Source organism: Lactuca serriola, chromosome 9 (genome assembly GCF_051521515.1).
Source record: "Lactuca serriola cultivar US96UC23 chromosome 9, Lser_US96UC23_V15, whole genome shotgun sequence".
NCBI classification, from domain to species: Eukaryota; Viridiplantae; Streptophyta; class Magnoliopsida; order Asterales; family Asteraceae; genus Lactuca; species Lactuca serriola.
This window is the reverse complement of record NC_136416.1, coordinates 64,072,878-64,094,903: the sequence shown is the minus strand read 5'-3', so window position 1 is coordinate 64,094,903 and position 22,026 is coordinate 64,072,878. Positions and strand designations below refer to the sequence as shown.

The following is a 22,026-nucleotide window of genomic DNA, read 5'->3' as shown; positions in this document are numbered from 1 at the left end:
GTTACCTAACTTTCTCTCAAACTCAGGAAGATGAAAAGTAAATATAAAATATAAACAAAAGAACATAATTATAAAGGAAGTCAACAGAAACTTAACAAAATCATCACTTTTTTATATCCAAGTTATACATATATGTTCTTTATCTACGTCATCTTCTTTGGCCCAATCTACAATGGATGTAAAGATATTTAAAATACTTTTTAATCCTCTCCTATTTTAATTAGTATGAAGTTTGGAAGATATCCTCGATTAGTTGCAAACATATGGATGTTTATCAGATAAACTAATCAAAATATACTTCTAATCTTATCCGAACTCATTACCACCCATCTACCCATCTGATGCTTTAAACAACAGGAATCAATTTATGCATATATAATTTAGCTATGATGTTGAAATAAGCATCTACATATTCCAAACTTCCACTTTCTTTTATTTTGGGTTTCCTAAACTAAAACGTTAGGAATCTTGATATGGGGAACATAAAAGGCTACATGATCTCCACCTTTCAAGATGCCAAAAAGGGATTCATCACTAACCTAAACATTTACATGTCTCATGTATCAATAAATTTTCATTTATGTACATGTATGAAGAAAAAGAAAAAGAAAAATTAGGCACATCATTAATGATCATGAAGTGACTAGAAATAGGGAATATATGAAAATACTCAAAGACCATCAGGTATGGCCATCACGCCAAGGGCATGGTGCTGATGTGGCAACACAACCTCTCTCTCTCTCTCTCTCTCTCTCTCTCTCTCTCTCTCTCTCTCTCTCTCTCTCTCTCTCTCTCTCTCTCTCTCTCTCTCTCTCATTGTGGAAGACAAAAACACCCCTCCTAAGTGGTGATGGAGTGGAGTTATTGATGTGGCATCTCTCCAAGCCCTTGGCATTGTCTCCCTACCAAATAGCCTTAAAAGATAAGGTTGTGAAACTAATTATCTTTGTGTGGCTGCTTCTTTTTTAATTAATGGTTTTAATGGGTTAAATAGTTAAAGTGGATAATTGTGTATGGTTAGTTTTTTTTATTGAAGCTAGACTAAATAACTTATGTTTGACGTTCTAGTTGAAAAGCTAGCTAGTAGTTTATAAGCCAACTAGTAAAAAAATAACGTTTGATAAAATTAGCTCATAAGTTGGCTCCAATATATAAAATGACATAAAAGACATTTAAAAAATATTTTTTGTAATTAATTAAAAGTATATTTAAGAAATTCCAAAAAAGTTCTGGAAAAACTAGTTTAAGTTGTAAACAAAAAAAATAAAAATAAAAATAACTAGTTTATAAACTACTTTTTAACTGGACATGAAACTTAAAAATAAAAAATAAAAATAAAAATAAATAAAAAATATAAACTAGTTTATCATATAGTTATAACACTTCAAACACAAGCTATGTTTGGTCATAAACTAGCATCCTTTTTTAGTTTATTGTAATTTAATGTTCGGACCATAGAAATAACTTATAAACTAGAAGCTAGCTTTTCAACTAACTCATCAAATAAAACGATAGCATGTTAAGCCAAATAAAAAACATTTGCCTTAGTTTATCAAGACACTAACACTTTAAATATTTCTCATTTTTCCTCTCTACTCATGTTAAAATTTATTAATATTGTTGATATTGATGAATAATATTAATGAATGTTGTAGAATTTTTTCATGGATTGGAATGTATAGTAAATGATGATTTAGTTTCATTAGATGGTTTATTCTGTCCATATGTAGACAACATTTTATCCACAAAGATATCGGTACTTACTCATTCATTAAATTTACCCATACATGACTATATGGAGAAAAAGAAGCAGCCCCTCATTCTCTCGTGTGCCAATATACAATCCTCCACATTTTCACAACTTTACAAAAAGAAAAGCACCATTAACTAACGTGCCCACACTACCAAGCATCACATCTTGACAAAGCCAAGAATAATCATTAACCAACCGAACCATATTCTTTCTATCATGTTCATCAAATTCGATGTAAAAACATTTAAAAAAAATCTTTATATAAAGTTGTGACTTGTCATTAAGGCTTGTGTCAAGTGTTTTCTTGAAGATAATGGCCATGGTTACAAGGGTGGTTGCTGAAAAGCCAGTGGTTATATTCAGTAAAACTTCTTGTTGTATGTGTCACACCATTAAGACTTTGATTAATAGCTTCGGGTCAAATCCTGTGGTTTATGAGCTAGATGAACATCCTAATGGGCAACAACTGGAGGATGAGCTGAAAGCATTAGGATGTAAGCCAAGTGTACCAGTTGTGTTTATAGGGCAACAACTGTTAGGTGGTTCCAATGAGATCATGTCACTCCATCTCAAGGGAGAACTATCCCAACTACTGAAAAGGTAAAGGTAATTGCTATATGAAGTAACAGTGTCTTGTTTACAATGTTTTGGCAGATGTTAGCCTATAAAACCTCCCTACTGTTTTCCTAATTGCTATATGTATCAAGAACATTCAGAAATGTATCCATGTCAATTTCATTTCAGGCCTTACATAATCTTTCAATCAATCAATATAAACAATGAACAACAGTGATTAGAAAGCATAATAATCTGATCATTGGTAGCAAGAATCATCTACAGGCAGAATGAAGGATGATGAGAGCTTACTATTGTCATTAGAAAATATGAACAAATGATATGTCTTTAATTGATAAAATCTTTCAAAAGAGGCCTATTTCTTTCTATGATTGCATTCCTCTTCCAATTCTCTACTGCTTTCTTAACAGTAGAATTGGCTTTTGCAATCTCCTCAGCAGAAAACTTGTGCTCTGTAATTCCTAAAGGTCCAGGTTGGAGTACTTTGACCACAGTCTCCATCTCATGCTCAACCTGCCTATAATAATAGAGTTCAAAACCACATCACACATCAGCAATCATATTTAATCATACATAACTTTTCGTATCTGTTTCATTAAAACTGCATCCGATTATAGTACAATAGAATTCAAAGGACTCCCCTTTAGCTTTTGCAAATTGAAATGAAAACAAATCCTAATAAACTACTTTGAAAAACATAATATGAAGATTCATCCCCCAAGCAGTAGATCGACCGATAACCTCCAAATTAACATATGCAAAGTTATTAACACCTCGCCAATCTACAGCAATAAAGAAACGGTAATTCAAGAAAACAGAAAATTGATCGACACAGAGTAAAACATACACGTTGGAGAGACGGAGTACCTAAAGAATCTGGAAAACGGAAGCGAGCTTCCCAGTCTGCTTAAAGAGATCGGCATATCGCGAATTTAAAAGTGCAGTCCGAATTATAAACGATAGCAAATGAGAAATTTAATGAAGAATTGATAACTGAGAAGTGAGAACCACCACCTTAGATCTTGTGGATCAAATGCTGAAATTGAGAAGGGGAAAATGAGTTTTGTGGGTACTAATTTTTATTATTACGTACTACCTTCTCAAATAACCAAATTGACGATTAATGTGAGAATATTTTGAATTCTAGTCTAGAATTCTTACGATCAGCACACGCAACTCGCGATTCCCCGGCTTTGCGAATTAGCCGCCATACAATAAACGTTTTCCGATGTAGAAAGAGAGTAGAGATTAGGATAGATTGTAGATGCAAATACGGGTGCAAACGAGCCGGCTCGGTCTCGAGCTCGAGCTCTGAGCTCTCGGTTCAAGCTTCGTCTCGGGCTCGTCTCATTTGTTGACGTGCCAAAATAAGCTTAAGCTCGACTCATACTTGTTATGAAGCTCATTTACTAATACCCGAAATCCATAATTTCTCAAATATGTTTTTATTTTAATATAAGAAAATAATAATAAATTATATTATATAAAGGCTCGTTTAGGCTCGCGAGCCTAATCGAGCTTAGTGATATAGGCTCGAGCTTAATATTAAGCTTGAGCTCGGCTCGGGCTCGTTTAAAACCAGTTTCGAGTCGAGCTTTTAACGAGCCGATCCCGAGTAGCTCGCGGGTATCTTGGCTCGTTTGCATCCCTAGATGCAAAATAATAGATAAATTTACATAATTTGTCCCTATGGTTTGAAAAATATTGTATTTTTAGGACTTCTATGAAAAATGTCATGCCTTCGATCCCTATGGCTTCCAAAATTGCATTAACGATTATTTTGATGTTAACTTTAACGATTGAGTAGTTAATTTTTTTCTAGACGACAAAAATGCCCTTGAACCAAATCTAAAAATTGTATATACAAGCTCAATTATGAAAATTAGAAATTATATATATATATATATATATATATATATATATATATATATATATATATATATATATATATATATATATATATATATATATAATTCTAATAAAATAATAGGTTGATTATCCTTTTGTCATGTGTCAACTTATTAAAATTCCTAGTTAATGTGATGCTACATGTCAACCTATTATTAAAATTCATAGTTAATGTGATGTCATATGTCAACCTATTGATTCTCCATTTCAAATTTAAATTTTAAATTCTTCACTTTAATTATATTAAATTAAATAACATTAAAATAAAAAAAAATAAAAAAATTAATACAGATTATAAAGTCACGGATTTATTTAAATCAACGATTATAATTTTATATATAACTAAAAAGAAATATCTCTTAATTAATAATTTATTTAACATAATTGATTAATAATTTTGAGCTTTTACTATTAAAGTTTAATTAATTTTATAACCGTGGTTTCCATAGGTTATAAATTAGTATGTATGTATGTATATATATATATATATATATATATATATATATATATATATATATATATATATATATATATATATATATATATATATATATATAACGACCAAAAAATCAGGAGTAAAAATTTCATTATAGTCAAACACAAGTGCTACTTCATCCAATCATTCCAAAACATTGCTTAATTAAAACATTTATGAGAGTTACGTCCCAAAATCACATAATGTGGAAAACATGGGTGTGTGCACTGCGATCAAGCCAGGCTCTTCCTTTTCAAACCAGCGATACCTGAAACCATAAACAAAACTGTAAGCACGAAGTTTAGTGAGTTCCCCAGAGCATACCCCACACAACCACATAACCATATCAATCGCATAAGCCATGCATATAAACATATAAGGATGTCATGGAAACCTTCCAAAGTCTTACACCGGCTGCCATGGAAACCCTCACACGGTCTTAGCCTACTGTCATATAAATCATACATACATAATCACATAAACCATATCAACCATACAAGCCATGCATATAAACATATATGGATATCGTGGGCTCCCACCAGGGTCTTACACCTATGTATCATGGGCACCCCCATGGTCTTACTTGGAATGTCATGGGTACCCCCCGCATGGTCTTATAACCAAGTGTCATGGGCACCCCCACATGGTCTGACAACCAAGTACCATGGGCACCCTCATGGTCTTTACCTGGACTGCCATGGGCACCCCCACATGGTCTGGCAGCCAAGTGTCACGGGCTCTGTGACAACCCCAAATCTATTCCCGTTACAAATCCCATTTTCACTAACGGAATGCGTCACTATACGTTATTTTATGTAATATTTGGAATCGTCAATATCCGAATATCTAATTATATGCATGTCTTAATATCATCATAAGAAATATAACTCGTATGTGTTAACCCCGTTTAACCTAATAGAGTTGTATTACTTTTTCAACCACTTCACCCGAGTAAAAAGTTTTAACCCAGTTAACTTTAAACATCGGGTAGCCGTGTATCGGGTGCGATACCCGAGACATATGAAATGAGTGTGCACAACATTTGAATACTCTTTTACCACACACCCACTCTCTCTCTACTTTCTCTCTCTAGACTCGAAATCGACCCCGATTCCGCTAATTTCCGACTTCTAAACGTAAGTACTCATCCTCTATCTTAATCTAGACATACTTCATTGAATTTAGGGGCCAAAATCATAGAAATCAAGGACCAAAAAGGAGTTTACGGCCTAAGAAGCTCCTTAGGCCGTAAACCCCCAAAATCATGCCAAAGACCAAGTTTTTCCTTCTTTTAAGCTAGCATACTAATTAAGGCATATATCTAGAAGAGTTTGGACACTAAAACACAAGGATTTGATGCTTAAAAAGGAGTTTACGGCCCAAGCTTGTGCTTAGGCCGTAAACACCTCAAACACCCCCATAAATCTATGTTTAAAACCCCAAAAACTCTTCTAGGATGTTTGGTAAATTGGACTTGACACCAAGGAAGGCTTAAATGCATCAAACAACTTCATTTGAACACAAAAAGAGGAGTTTACGGCCAAGGCTAAGCTTGGGCCGTAAACACCCATGTTTTTGTGTCAAACAAGTCCCTAAACTACTCAAGTGCATGTAAGGAATTTAGCTAAGGCCTTTGGAGGTGTGTTGTACCATTAAACTTCACATTTGGAGGCAAAATGAAGAGTTTACGGCCAAGGATGTTCTTGGGCCGTAAACTCCCCAAATGTTCATGCCAAATTGTCCCAAAACTCATTATAGGGCCTTCTAGGATTTATCTAAGGTGTATGAGACCATGTTGTACCATTAAAACATACATCTTGAAGGACTTAATGGAGTTTACGGCCCAAGAACAAGTCTTGGCCGTAAACTCCCCAAAAAAATGTCACATATTAAGAGTTTAATCCCTCCCTCTTAGTCCAAAACACATACCATTAAATTAAGGAAGTGAAATAAGGCCCTAAACATACATTTTGGAGTGTCACATGAGTTTACGGCCAAGCCTAGGGGGCTTACGGCCGTAAACTCCCAAAGGGTGGCCTTTTAGGCCATAAACTCTAAGGGAGTGAGCTCATGGACCCTCCCGTAAATCATTCATGGCCTAGTACCACTCCCGGGAACCCTTTCTAGGCCATAAAACCCCGAAAACGATGCTAGAATGCCCAAATACTTTAATGAAAAGCATAAGATGATTAACTTCTTGTAAAATACATATTTCATATGACATTAGGGTCCTAAAAGGTGCTCAAGTGGTTATTTGGTACCAAACGCTCAGTCGACACTTTTACCCGATTTACCCGATTCACCTGATTTTCGCGATTTCAGGTGAGTTCATACCCCTTTAATGAACCTTTCAAATGTTTTAAATGTTTTAGGGGGGAGATACAAGTTGCTTATAAATGTTTATGTAAAGTTTTACAGAACGGTTTCCGCGTTATAAGGATTAATCACATGTGATTCACTACCTTTAGTTCAAATCACATGTGATTTGTCCCTATGCCTTATAAACGGGTTTTACATTTTCAACCTATTTTTAAACAGTAAGCCAGATTTTAAATGTCCTTTTGGAAAAATACTTTTATGAAATCAATTTACTTATAAAATTAACCACTCTGATATATTTATGTAAGTAAGACTTGGAGGACTTAGGACCGATATCTCGCCTTATTTCCTGTTCTTGTTTGATTGTGGGCTTAGGGTAGTAGTTATCTGTCCGACTGTCGTTGATTTCTTAGTTATATAACATGTATATCAGTATGGGATACGAATATTACTTCTCTCACTTAATACTAAAGTCACCACATATCAAGAATCGTCCACACTAAGTTAACTATAATAGGTATAGTTAATGTTGATACTACTACTACTCGCTAAAGTCACTACTCTCTACACTATAATACTCACTATTACTAGACGATACACTAGTAAGAGAATACTCTATTATCAATACTAAAATATTACTACACTATAACAATAGAGAAAACACTAAACAAACAATAATACACTAACCCACTACGAGATACTCTATTCGCTACCCACTACGCCCGGAGTTTTCCGATAGGAAGACGACACTACATGTATAGATCTATACGGGGCAGACGCTATTACATCCCGACTGTTAATTTCAGTCCGCGCCGTGCAGGCCCAGGGATGCCACTACTTCACTATACGGTGTATGAGTGGGAAGGTCATGGGATCCATTGTTATCCTCACTAATAGTTTATACAAGAAATACTCTATAACTACACTAAAATACTACACCAAATGCTAAATTACATCCCGAAGTAAGTAAGTATCTATCACTAAAGGAAGCTTGCACCTCTATCACTGATTTCAGGCTTAACCTATTCTATCACAATTATTATTTGGAGATTTCCCAATATACGTTTACAATAAACTGTTTCAAAGAAATGAAGAATGCATACTTTTCACAGATTGTCACTTACAATGTATTTTCTGGAAAATATGGGATTTTTCTAAGTTTCTACTACTTAAGAATATAAATGACACATTTTTCGTACTAATGCTTTGTATACAAAAACTCACACTAAACTCTTATGAACTCACCAGCTTTATGCTGATATTCGTTTTCAAAATAACTTGTATCTTCAGGTCAAAGATAGACAGGTACAGACGCAGCATTTTTGGAGAAGGTGGAGCACACAAGACCCATCTCTTATTTTTGATTTACTATTGGGTGATTGTTAAACATTACAAAACACACTTGTAATTAAATTCACTATGTAAATGCAATGGTTGTATGTTTCTTGTTTTTACTATTATGCAATTGTGATGATACCGTACACTACGTCATCCACCCCGAAACGTATTCCGCCGTTATCGGTTTTGGGGTGTGACAGGCTCCCCTGGGGTCTTCCATGCAAGTAACACGGTGTCAACTAGCATACCACATATCACAGAAATAACTAACATACCACTTAACACATAATATTTAGCATACCACATAACATATAATGGCTAACATACCACATAACACATAATGGGCCGACCTTGGTGCCTTCGACCCATTGGTATGGTGAGGAGACTCACCTCACACTGTTGAAGTCCCGCGGATAAAACTCCAGCTGCTGGTTGACAGATTCATGGACTATCAACATCAAAACAACACCCAATTAATAATTGGGTTCCAATACATAACCATAAGTCCATGCTTGGGGTAAAAAGACTTCTTTACCCTAACCTAGCTTGATCCAAACCCAATGCCCAAACACACACTCTGAAGGCCCAAAAACCAATCAATGAACCAAGGCCCAACATATGGCCTAATTTTCCAAAATTAGGGTTTCATGAAATTAGGGTTTTCTAAACCCTAATTAGGGTTTCCAACCCAAATACTAGCCAATTAGGTCCAAAGATTAAGATTTAGGCTGATTAGGGTTTCACCAAGTCGGGCACCACCCACAGCCACCCCGGCCGGTGGTGGTCGACGGCGGCTCACGGTGGCAGCCACCACCTCGTGGTGGTGGTGGTGGCGATTTCCTTGATTACTCCGGCCAAAAATACGATTATACAACATAATATCCCAAAATAAACACACACACAATATAACACACCCTCGGCCACCCTTGTGGCGGCAGGCGGTGGTCGTCTGATACCAATGTGATGTGATGTGCAAGATGATGGCTCGCCATGGCGGTGAGGTGTCGACTGATACTGATGGTCGATGGAACAGTGACACTCGTAATCCACCACTCCACAACGATCTTGATCTATCCCGACGTGGGGGAAGAATGAAGGTCGACGACGGCTCCCTTAGTGGCCTTGGCTGATCAGAAAGATGAGAAAGGGAAGTGGCGGCTGAAAGGTCACATATAGAAGGTGGTGGCTGGAGGATACTACTAGGGTTAGGGTTTACACGATGCTATATATGGAGGCTAAATGAGGGTGACGGGTTTGTCCCGTGTTCACCTTCAAACATATGCACATTTTACACGTTTGGTTCCTCCCCATAAGAATCTTTTCACTTTAAGCCTACAATTTACAGAACAACCCCCAACATCCAAAATTCATAACAGTTCAAGTCCAATATTTACCAAACACCCCCTGACTTCTAAAAATCTTTACAAAATAAATCATGGAGTTACACTTTAATTCCCGAAAATCCAAATCATATCATTTGGCTCCTCGAAACCAATACCCTGCTAAATATTATTGATTTTGGCTACAATAATATAAAATAATAAAAAAAAATTACATCTCGGGGTTTTATAGTTTATTATTTATTTAATTTCAAACGGAATGTTACATATATATATATATATATATATATATATATATGTGTGTGTGTGTGTGTGTGTGTGTGTGTGTGTGGTTAGGTTATAATGTAGATGACATATATTGTGTGGATGTAGGAATGAATATAGACCAATGGTTTTTTTGGTTATTTTAAGAAATTGATTTACCAATATTATTAATTTAAAGAAAACAGAATATACATCATTTATTAAAAAAAATGGTAATATTGTACATTTGCATTATTTTCAAATTAGGAAACATAGTTTGATTAATGAAATTTTTGGAATTTAAGGGATATTTGATTCTTTTTATTTTGAATTATGATTTTTTTAATTAATTCAATTTTAATTCAAACGTTATTTTTAATTTTACCTGATTTTTTTATTCTTCCATAATGATATTCTATGAGAATGCTAGAATACAAACTTTGCAGAATAACATTGCATTTGAATAACATAGTATTTGAAAGGTAAAAGTGTTAACGTAAAAGATATATGCTTGAGAATTTGTTTACACTTTTATACGAATTAAATTAAAAATACAATTATAAAGTGAAATACATCAAATGAATTAAAAATATTTAAAAAACATTCTTGAAATTCTTGAAGAATCCCCATCTACTCTTGGTTTGTTTCTAGTATTTATGTAATGTAACACATAAAAAAGATTCATTTTTTAAATAACACTCTGTCATTGACCTGCAAACAGAATTACATAAAACACGTGTTCTTGATACCATATTCTTTTAGAATGTAAAAGAAATTCTAGGTGAAATCCAAAAGATGTTAAGTGTTTAAAGAATAAATACTATAAAATGAAATTTGATCCAATGTAATAACACCATTGACCACTTTTTGATTTGTTTTTATTATTTAAGAATAAATCACTTAACTTGTTGCTAATATAGTATGGTTATGCTTGATTCAGCTGCTTCCATCCTAAAATTATCAATCTGAATTGAATGAGATTCTAAGTTCCATTAACTAAAGACTAATAGATAATTTGGTGAAAGACCATCAAACATAAGGTCATGAACCTAAGGAAATAGGAGATATTGATGCAGATTACAACCATGATAGTTCATCATTACATGACTAAAGAATATTAAGTGTAACATCACTGAAACAGGAAAAATGAAACTTACAGCCCATTATGTCTTGTAAGTTGTTAAATAAGAGCACCTTTCTTTTCTTCAGAACTGTCATTGGTAAAGGTAATAGCAATAACTCAATAAGGCTTTTACAATTACAAATATTTACAATAGTATCATCTAAACTTATAGGGAAATGCCAAATAGTGTTGTCAAAGTTCTTGGGCAAAAGTGGGAACATAATTCTATAAGAGATAAAGAGAAGTGAAGGTTTAATGTGTTTGACAAACAATGAAATTGGTAAGAGAACATTAATGACTGCTTCTTCAATGACCTGATGAATGTAGTAAAGAACTCCACTCATGCCAGAGAAGTAAACAAGAAATTGACAAAATAGTTTGGATTTAATTATAAAACCCTAATTACAAGGTGAAAACTAGGGATAAAAGATTGATTTTGTTACCTGTCGAAGTATTTGAAGACCGACTCCAATAAACAATGTATTCTTGACTCTTGATTAAAAAATATCATACCAGTTTGCACCTTTGGTTGCAGCTTCAGTCGGGTGAAGCCTCAAGCATGGTTGATCTGACTAGGTTTTGGTCCATGAGGTATGTAGAGTAAAGTGCAGTCAGACTCACCAAGGCGGTGGCCTGAAAGGACGCACTGGCTGTCAGCGTATCAACACCTATAAGTGACGTTACATCATAATCTCGTAATTTCTTTGAAAACTCGGAGACCAAACCCACAAGAGCAAACATTCAAATTCGAAAGATAGGAGAAAAGAATCGAGCCCTAGAATCACATCACGATCTTGCAAAACGACAAGGGAAGAGTGGACAAATGGAGATGGTGGAGAAGATCGAAGGAGATTGCATAATGGAGGCAGTGGTGTAGACGTCACTCTTCAGACAACACCATAGTTGAATAGATTGTGATTTTTGTTGTCGACATAGGAAGAAAAAGGGGAAGAATTCAAGAACATAAAAAACCCTAGTATTCTATGAGGATTAGGTATGAATCATGTAATTTAAAGTCTCAATTTAAATCTGATTTTTGAAAAATAATTAATATAATATATAGTGATTCCAAAGTGGTCGGGCAAAATGCATGACGACACTAATCACGAACACTTTCATGTTCCGTCAAGTGGGACCCATGGGTGAGATTACACTCGGGGAGATAAACACTAGGAGCACCCAACAATGAAGGACTAGCGCCAGAGAAAACGTCACACTTGATGGGTGACAAACCATAATCTAAAGTCGCACCCCTCGCCCCTCTTTCTGACTGACAAGGCAGTTCAATTGTCCCTGCTTCACTCCCTCCAATGGTTGAGGAATATCATCATCAGCGATATCAATCACCAAGGGGGGTTCCACAAGCAAAGAATCGATGTTGTGTCTCTTGCGCATGCGTTTACCAATTGTATTGGCACCCACACCGTCTGCAAGCGCATAATCCACCGATGCCATTCGCCACTTGCGGGTTTCCCGCCCACTATCAACAAATGACCCCTTGGTCGCAGGGCACCCAGAAAAGCAAGATAGTAAACCAGAGCTAATAGGAGTGGAAGACCCCTCCCCCTGTCGCACCGGATGAGACGGTAGATACGGTCACCCGAGCACCGCCGACAGGAGGCGGAAGAGTTTCCACCAAGGGGTCTTCGCGATACTGAAGGTCACCCTTAAAATTCCCACACATCACCCCCTCAAGGGACAGAACCCTCTCAATACCTACAATTGAAACAACAAAAATCAAACAACTATCTTACCTCCCCCTCCCCCTCCCCCCCAAAAAAAGGGGGGGATACTCTTAAAAGAGGGAGGGAGGAGCAAGCAAGTGACACCTACTGTCCTTTTCCATATAAAACCGAGGCATCATTCCTCATGCCCGCAAAGCAACACTCATCCCCGCTGCTGCTATAATGCAATCATGTCAATCTTCCGTGTTGAAGCGGACCCCCTCAACGTTTGAGCCATGGAAAAACTGATGCCCAACAATTGAGGAGCCCGATCTGAAGCAATAGGCACATGGGGATAGCCAAGGCCAATCAAGTCGTTGTTGACCCACAACCACCGATCCTGCCAGATCTTCTGATGTGCCTTCTGGACAACAATAAACGTGTGAGTATTACGACGCCGAGAGAAAGTATGAACGCTAGATTGGGTGTATGAACTGAAAAAATACTGGAAGGCCCGAAATTGGGGAAGCACGCCTAGGGCTCGGCAAGCCAATACGAATCTAACGATCTTGTTAACACCATTTGGTGTAAGGTCGTGAACAGAAAAATTGTACTCTTGCATGACTTCATCAAAGAAATATGATATCGGAAGAAGAAACCCTGCCTCAAAGATCGACACAGGGACCCCGACCTTCCATGTCGACGGTTGATAATTTATAGCCCCCTCCTGCAAAAACTGCACTTCGTGTTCAGGCATAAACCCAAATCAGAACTGGAGAGACTCAAACTCTTCCGGTGTTGGGTCACTCCCAAATCAGACGAAGGTCATTTCAAACTAAGAACAAAGAACGATAGGGGAAGATAAGCGAAGAAGTAAAATGAGGCAGTCAAAGTATAGGAAACACGAAGAATACAACTCTCCCTAAATAAGGGGAGTTCAAAATGCAAAGCGGTAAAATCGAACGGTTTCCATAGTAAAAACTGCCTGCATAAAACGGCTTTGTCATGTCAACAGATGTCAAAACCATCTCTACCAAACGTATGTCCAGATCAAGGCTAAAATAACTAGGCTATGTCACCCCAACGCAAATGTTTACTAGCCTAGGGGACTTGTTAACGTATCCCACTAGGAATACGTAAAAGATAACGAGATCATGACCTAAGAGCGACCTAGTCAACGGTCATTGCTCGAAAAAGGTTAAGCCCAGGTCCTTGCCTCCGCGACCTCGCATTTATGCATCAGCGCGCTATTGCCAATCCTAGACCCAGAACGAGGAGATCTGGTCTACAAAAAGACAAAATAGTACCAGACGCCTTCTTGAGCGATAGGTGTAGTGCTCAACACGTTTCCCTCTGGTATTCTGCACCAATAGCAAGCAACCGCTAATGGAGTATGATCCGCCAATAGGATGCCTCCACATCCTTCCGGCTCAGAAAGGACAAAAAAGTATTTTCAGGGGTCTCTCCCCACAATAACAGGTATCAAAAGAACCATTCCCCTCCTAAAGAAGGGATCACCTCTTTCTCCATCTAAAACTAAACCTTAATTCTCTCATCCAGATACTGACTAGACCGTCGGAGTTTCGTTCCAGGATCCCCTCCCGGACGAAAGCTAATGCCTATTCTTTCTTTGTTGTGATTCTCATGCTTAACCCAAGCAAGACATCCAACAACGGCGTTAAGTCCCGACGACATATCACAACATCTACGTACTAGCATGTATTTCTAACATTTCATATATCAGTATACATAACAAATATGGACATTTAGGGAATCGCTTTCCTTTCTAAGCTTTGGTAGAATGTACGCATCACATTCTTTTCTTTTAAATATAGATCTTTTTCTTAAAAATATTTGTTAAGATATTCAGATCCGCGATTTGAGTCTGGAATCACACAAGTGTTCATCCAATTCGCTTAAACCGGGCTCTGATACCAACTTGTAACGTCCCGATTTTCAACCCAAATTTTTCATTTTTATTTATTCAAAATATTCATTTACATCATAGTAGTTATTACATTATGCGGAAACATGATTGCGAATACGCGTATGTACAATCGAACCTTGCCCTTCTTATGAACCAATGAAGTTCCTGAAAAACATTTATAAACAACTAGATAAGCGTTAGACTTAGTGAGTTTCCCCAATATATCATATACCACAATATTTATACATGCATACAAATAATTATGGGTTCATAATGACGACTATGACTATAATTAAAATTACACGGATGTAAAGTAAGTGTAGCTCACTTACAGATTACTATTGATGAGAACCGGGATCTAAGCAGCCATAATATTGACTCGGGATCTCCTACTCAAAGACTACTACTCATATGAGTACTCAGAGGTGTCGTATGATTTCGTAGTAGGCCAAAAACGAAGGAAAAATAGGCTAGTATCGAGAGTTTATCTAGAGAGAGCGATTTAGAGAGGCGTGAGGGAGAGAATGAGGGTTGTTGCCCTTTTATAGGTCATTTTTGGGGTGCACGTCATGCATTTTAAGGCTACGTCACCCCCACCCACTTTGTGCCACATGTCGGCCTCTCCGTGGTCCGTTTTTTCACCTTCTAGAAGTGCACGTCGCGCGCCTGGTGCATTGCGTGGGATGCAAATCGCAGATTTTATAAATTCCATAACCTCTTCTTATGGACTCCATTTTCAAGGTTTTTCTTCCATGTGTAGCTCTCAACGAGTAATACAACTTTCCTTTAGGCTCCATCGACTAATTCTAACTTTATTTTTAGCCATTATTTTTATGCTTTAATGATTTTGCTAAAATCATAACTGTCTCGTACGGACTCGGTTTTTGGCATTCTTTTTACCAAAATTCTTATCTTAAAGAGCACTGCGATTTTAATTTTGGTGACTTTACCCAAAAGTCAACCATTCTCTCCGTATCTTTTGAAGTTAATAATTTTAAATTACGTGGTTGCTTTATATATATATATATATATATATATATATATATATATATATATATATATATATATGTGTGTGTGTGTGTGTGTGTGTGTGTGTGTTTTGACGCACTCATTTTTACGATTTACGGACAATTTGGTTTATTTTTCCTATTTTTCTTGAGCTAAAGAGTAATATATTTCTACTTCAAATAATATAAATATTTTTTTATATTGAATCATATGGAATGGTAAATGGGATGTTACATCAACTCAATGCAACGCAGACGGTGTTATAACACACCTATCGAATCAAAGATGGTCCAATCTTAGTCTATACTCTAGAACTAGCAATTAGCCAAAAGTCAACCCAATTTAACAAGTCAACGGTCAAGGTCAACTGTCCAGATTAACCTTAGAGAATCGCCACGTTGTGGCCTTCTACTGGACACATCATGGTATAATAAGACAAAATAGTCAACATGTCCCCCAGTCGCCACGTCGTGATGATTAGATGCCACATCTGATGGGTTTTGAGCACTCTAACAACCTTATGGTGCACATGCAACCCTAGATGCTTTGGATCTATGTTTTCTCTAATTATACATGCAATTTGATTTTCCAAAGCATTCATCCTAACTAGCATACAATTGAACAAAATAACTAGTTAAATAACTTACCTCTTAGTAGGACTTGTAGTTCTTGGCCTTCAAAAGCTTTAGCACCTCAAATGTGATGCCTTTAATGTGTCACAAACACCAAGTGCAAAAGGAGGCTTGAGAGAATAAGTTTCTTAGCGCAAAATCGATTCACACTCTCCAAGAATATATGTAGCAACCGATTTTAGCTCTAGGGAGTTCCTTCTATAGTGTGACAAGTACTAGGGTTACATCCATGCAAACCCTAATGGACCATGACTCTTCATATTACTTAGGCTCCATGGGTTAAACCTTCATGATCTATCCATGTTGGTTTAGCCCATCCTAAATAACCATGGATCATTGGTGAAGGCAACCCAAAAGGACCATGCTACTATCGGGTCAAGTACATACCAATTATAGTTATGGGCTTAGACACCTAATCCAACATCATGGGAATCACGTCTTAACAGCTTAATGGATTAAGTTGTTTTCCATCCATTCCATGAGCTCCAAAGCTCATATCTGATTCATCCCAAGGTCTTGATGGATAGAGTTTCCAACTTTATACATTAAGACATCCCAATAAGCCTCGTCCTTAATGGCACTTAAAGCTTGATGTCACCCATGAATCACTTCTAGGAGGGTTTTAGGGACCCTAATGATCCTTAAAAATGCAAACTTTATGGACATGCATGCTCCATGCATGTTCTTTCCCAAATCTAGGTCAAAAGATGAAATATGACCTAAAATTCCTAAAACCACCACAAATTCCTAGATCTAAAAGATAAGATGCTCAAGGGGCCAGAGAAACCATAAAGTTGCAAACTTTATCTCTTCAAACGATACAAACCATATCAAAGGGACCAAAATATGAATCAACATACTCATACACTCTTCTTCTTCAAGCTACCAAAAGCACCAAAATGAGCCAAGGGGAATTAGGGTTAGGGTTTCTAAGGTTTGAGAGTGATGGAGACCGAGGAGGATACCCTTAAATACGAGAGAAACCCTAAAATGACATGAGATGCTTATTATATTTGGCTCCATTACCGTCACGTGTCTCGGTGACTCGACTTGTGTCACACCGTGGGAATCAAATACTTTTAAATTGGATATTTGTTGTTTAGCAAAATGGAGTTGAGAAAGTTTTTATACTAAAAATATCTATTTTTAAAAGATCGTTAATCTAGAGCCCACATTAAAAATAGAAAGTAGGCTTTGCTTGCTACAACATTAAAAATAGAAAGCAACTAGACTCAAAAATTAAAAATAGAATTGAAAAGTAAATTTGCTATGGCAACATTACTTATTATGCAAGGGTTGATTGTGAACCTGTTTTCTCCTTTACCACTCAACTTGAAGTTGTTGCACAAAATTGTCATGGAAATGGAAGAAACAAGCTACAGTTTCTTTGTTGGTTAGATTGCTACATGAATTACAAGTTTGCTAAATTAAAATCTGAAAATGTTTTCTTGTACAAGTATAGAATGATAATTTCATCACACATGGTGAGAAACAAGTTATCAATCAAAATCCTTGAATGAGTTTCATATCTTCTTCAAAAGCTCGCAAGTCAAAGTCCTTGAATGAGTTTAATATCTTCTCCAAAAGCTCTAAAGTCAAAATCCTCCTTGCTGCATCATTTTATTGATGGCTGGAAATATATATCCAGAAAATCAACTTGGCCTTTATCTTTACCAAACTAATGCCACATCTCATCATCATCATGTAACCTGGCCATTTTGATTCCGGCTGTTTGTTCTTCATTCGATCCAAGCCTGATCCATATCTTTAAAAGTCCTTCAACGAGATGCATCCATTCTGATCAGGCTGTTCTTCATTCAATCCATTGCCATTACATGATTAAATATGTATCATAATGTATGTACTTATCAACGAATGCGGTTCAAGTGAGCAAACGGCTCAGGGGCAGCCTTGGGGGCAGCTTTTGCAGCCACTTCCGGGCTCCCAAAAACATTCCAAAATCTCAACGTCTCATCTCCTGCAGCAGATGCAACTGTACATCCATCCGGGCTCTGCAAAATTAACATGCCATCATCTTGTTACAAAACAAACTACTTAACTTCTTCTCTTTTTTTTTGACAACAAAATGTATGTATGTATGTATACCTGTGCCATGAAAAGAACTCTAGACGTATGTCCTGTAAGCTCCGCCATCTTAACCATCGACGGGTACTTCCAAAGAGTCAACTGGTTCTGTGTAAACCCATGAGAGCTCAACAGCTCACGTTCATTTTTGTTCCACAAAAGAGCACACACCTGCGACCCTGTGTCCACCGAGTTCAAGCAAGCGCCAGTGTGCGTGTTCCAAAACTTTATACACTTGTCACCACCTCCGCCTCCTGAAGCAAGAAGGTTACCCTGGAATGGGCACCATGCAAGAGCTTTCACTGCAGCTGTGTGATCCTCCAGTCTATGAAGCCATTGAGTTGGAGAATTACTGGAAGCCGTTGATCTGTCCCATATGTGAAGAAGGTTGTCGTTTCCACCACTGGCTAACTGCTGCCCTGAAGCAGACCATTTCAGCCCGCAGACTTCTTGGTGGTGGCCGCTGTAAGTATCGACTATATGCGATCTGATTCTAACATCGTTGTTCACAATCTGCCCATCCATTCCTCCTGTTGTCAAGATATGGTTGTTCCAATCCAGAGCTCCAACTCGAGATTGGTGGCACCCTTTCAGTGTTCTCAGCTGTACATTTTATTTAAACACAAACATTTAGAAAAACATTCCATGTTAAATCATAAACTACTTGAGAGTATTTTATTTTACCAGTCTGTTTGATGTAGAATCCCAGAGCTGGACATCGGAATTGTTTAAGCCCACAGAGATGTGGCGTCCATCGGGTGCCCATTTGACACTTGTGACAGGTCCAGCCTCATCTTCTACAGTAACGAGCTCTGAGGTATTACCATCAGTAGCATCCCATAGATACACTGTGCTCCCTAGAGCTATCGCCAAGACATTGCTGCTTCCCCAATCCAATAAATTCAAGTAGTAATCATCCACAAGATCAGGAGCATCCAATGTCCTTTCGGAAGTCTACACACCAAAAAGAAACCCATAAGATTCAATTCTTGAAGCAGAGAGATCAGACTTCTAAAACAAAAATGGATCTTGCAGAGGAAGGAAAACTGACCTGGGGAATGTATCTACGGGCTTTTGCAGGTTTTGAGTGTTGAACGGAAGTAGAGCAGTCAGAAGGAATTGCGTCCATTGGGGTTGGAGGCTTGTTCTTGAAGGCTAGAATTCTTGTTCTGTTCATGTTAAAGCTCTCCGCCAAATGCTTCCTGTACGCTTCCTTAGAAGGTGAGCTGGCCATTGGATTTTCCTTACCTTTTTTTGCTTCGGTTAGCATGTAATGAGCATAATCAAAATCCATCGCTGATCTATTTGGTATGAATCTATCCAACTACACACAATCAAACAAAAGAAAAAACCTAATTCAAAAAACTTTATTCAAGTAACAAGATTCATCAAAGATGTGAATGAGCTATATGAATATAATCAACAGAAGTCATCAAAGAATAGGGAAGCAATTACATTTTCACGAGAATTTTTTCTTTGAAGGAATTGCTCCTGAAGGGGGCATCGTGATTGTGACTTGGTAGCTGAAGAACTTACAGATCCTGCATCCATAACTTTAGTAACAACAAAGATATATATAAACAAAGATAGAGAAATTAGAAAATCCTGCAAAAAAGAGGTTAGGTAAAGAAAGCAATCAACAGAAATAGCAATTAAAGAATCAAACAACGATTGAGAAAAATTAGAGAGCGCTGTCAGATCGTGCACAGATGACGAAGGCGATTGCAAGAAAGAGACGAGGGGGGAGAGAGATCGATTAATGCTTGTGTGATTAAGCTAAGAGAGAATTTAGGGGTTTATATATAAACGAAAAACTAGGGTTGGTGATGGCGTTTTTCGGTAGTTTGCTGCGGCGATGCTTAACGGCTACTAAGTTTCCAATGTATCCGTTGCAATTTGTTGTTACCAATATACCCTTGGCACTTGGCGCCCAATTCCAAACGAGAGACACGCGGAACGGGCCATAAAATCACAACTATTATTCATTTGGGTTTTCTATCCGGCGATCTCCATTTAATTTTTGGGCTAATTTCATAAAACTCTCACTATTTTAAATTTTCTCCTATCAAAATTATAGTTTATTTTTCGTTTTGGTTTATCCCAAAATAATACTAGTTCACTTCTAAAAATAAGTAACACTTTTATCAAAATACATTATCATTATTACTTAACCAACTAAGCATTTTAATTGAACACTAAATACAAAGTAAAGACAAAACTGCCATTTTATTGTATAAAGTTAGTGATAATTAATGTTTCCTTAATCCATGTGTTTTTTGTTTGTAGAAAATAATTTTGGGACGGAGGGAGTATCTTGTTTCTAATTTACTCCGATGCCTTTTTGGGACTTATTTGACAATAAAACTTTACTAACACTTCATTAAATGCTCTTTATAAGGTTAAAAACAAGTAAAACCTTGTCGCCAGTTATAAAGACACTTGTGTTTCTTTATCTTCCTGGCGATCAAACGAGCACATACTTAGAACATCTTTTGCAAAACGTCACGCCAAGAATACAGGTGGCGGACATAATAAGAGGTGAATCTAAGGGCTTTAGAGCATTTCTCTATAAAACTCTCATCTCAAATGCAAGAAGATTATCATCATGGTCGTTGAAAGTTCAAGTGTTGGCAATAGCATCAACATCATGAAGAAAAAGGAGAAAGAACCTAAGAAAACCTACATAGCAAACAAGGAATTGGATAATGATGTGATCAATTTTCTCATTTTTGGATTTCGAACCCTAAACCTCCAAACATGCATGTATATGTTTGATGATTCATTTATAAACATGTTATGTGATGATAACATATTCAGGGGCATTGAATGATACACAAAAGATGATGGTGAAGCTGATATTAACGAACCTGAAGATCAAGGTCACTTTGAAGATGAAGATAGACTTAAAGTTAGTGTAGAATACATGGTACATGATCCTACTGTAAAAGGGAACAAGATTGAACCATACATAGGAAGGCTATAAGAGTCCCATGCACAGTTGAGGTTTACGCTTACTAACTATGATGTCGCAAAAGGATACTAGTTAAGGTTTTTGAAAGCTAATAGAGTTAGAATCATGCAAGGTGTGTGGGGAAATGAAAAAAAAATCCTTTTAGAGTGCATAAAGCCTAGATGTACAATGAAATATCCTTTCAAATAAAATCCATGGTGGAAAAAATGATAAAAGTTACAAATTTAGGTGTCTAGTTAGTTGTAGTTGGTTAGCTAAACACTATCTCAAAGATATCGTTAGGAAGCCTAAAATGACTGTAACGCATGGTTCCTAGTACGCATTTATTTATAATTTATTCACTTTTGTAGAGCTACTCAACGAGTTGGGAGCCCCAGACTCGTCGAGTAGAAATGAGATTGGTCGCGGGATCTTAAGTCGCCCACTCGACGAGTTAAGAAGACTCGACTCGACGAGTAGGGCTGCCAGAATGAAACCCTAATTTCAGGGTTTTGCACCCTATTTAAGCATCCTAATCCCCACTCGTTGGCCTCATTTCCAGCCTCCAAGTCCCAAACCCTAATCCACGAAACCCTAGAGCCTTGTATGATCTTGTGAGCCATTTTGAGTGAACTTTGTGTGATTTGAATCTTGTAGAAGAGGAAGCTAGAGGATTCCAGGAGAA

General features: G+C 37.0%; 1 protein-coding gene, 1 long non-coding RNA gene and 1 pseudogene across 2 annotated transcripts; 1 reads left to right on the top strand and 2 right to left on the bottom strand.

The window, feature by feature from the left end:
- Positions 1-2,025: 2,025 nt before the first annotated feature.
- On the top strand, positions 2,026-2,496 carry LOC145074058 (monothiol glutaredoxin-S2 pseudogene; annotated as a pseudogene).
- A 383-nt stretch (positions 2,497-2,879) lies between these two features.
- Positions 2,880-3,660, bottom strand: LOC145074059 (uncharacterized). Its single transcript, XR_013691670.1, has 3 exons — positions 3,491-3,660; positions 3,197-3,365; positions 2,880-3,111 (listed from the first exon to the last, which is right to left on the bottom strand). It is a non-coding gene; the product is annotated as an uncharacterized LOC145074059 (long non-coding RNA).
- Positions 3,661-17,602: 13,942 nt separating this feature from the next.
- LOC145072818 (cell division cycle 20.2, cofactor of APC complex-like) lies at positions 17,603-20,238 on the bottom strand. The gene is made up of 5 exons (XM_079019291.1): positions 19,847-20,238; positions 19,443-19,715; positions 19,076-19,345; positions 18,413-18,994; positions 17,603-18,318 (listed from the first exon to the last, which is right to left on the bottom strand). The coding sequence occupies exons 1-5, from the start codon at positions 19,940-19,942 to the stop codon at positions 18,175-18,177; spliced, it is 1,365 nt and encodes a 454-aa protein (XP_078875417.1). The 5' UTR covers positions 19,943-20,238; the 3' UTR covers positions 17,603-18,174.
- Positions 20,239-22,026: the final 1,788 nt, after the last annotated feature.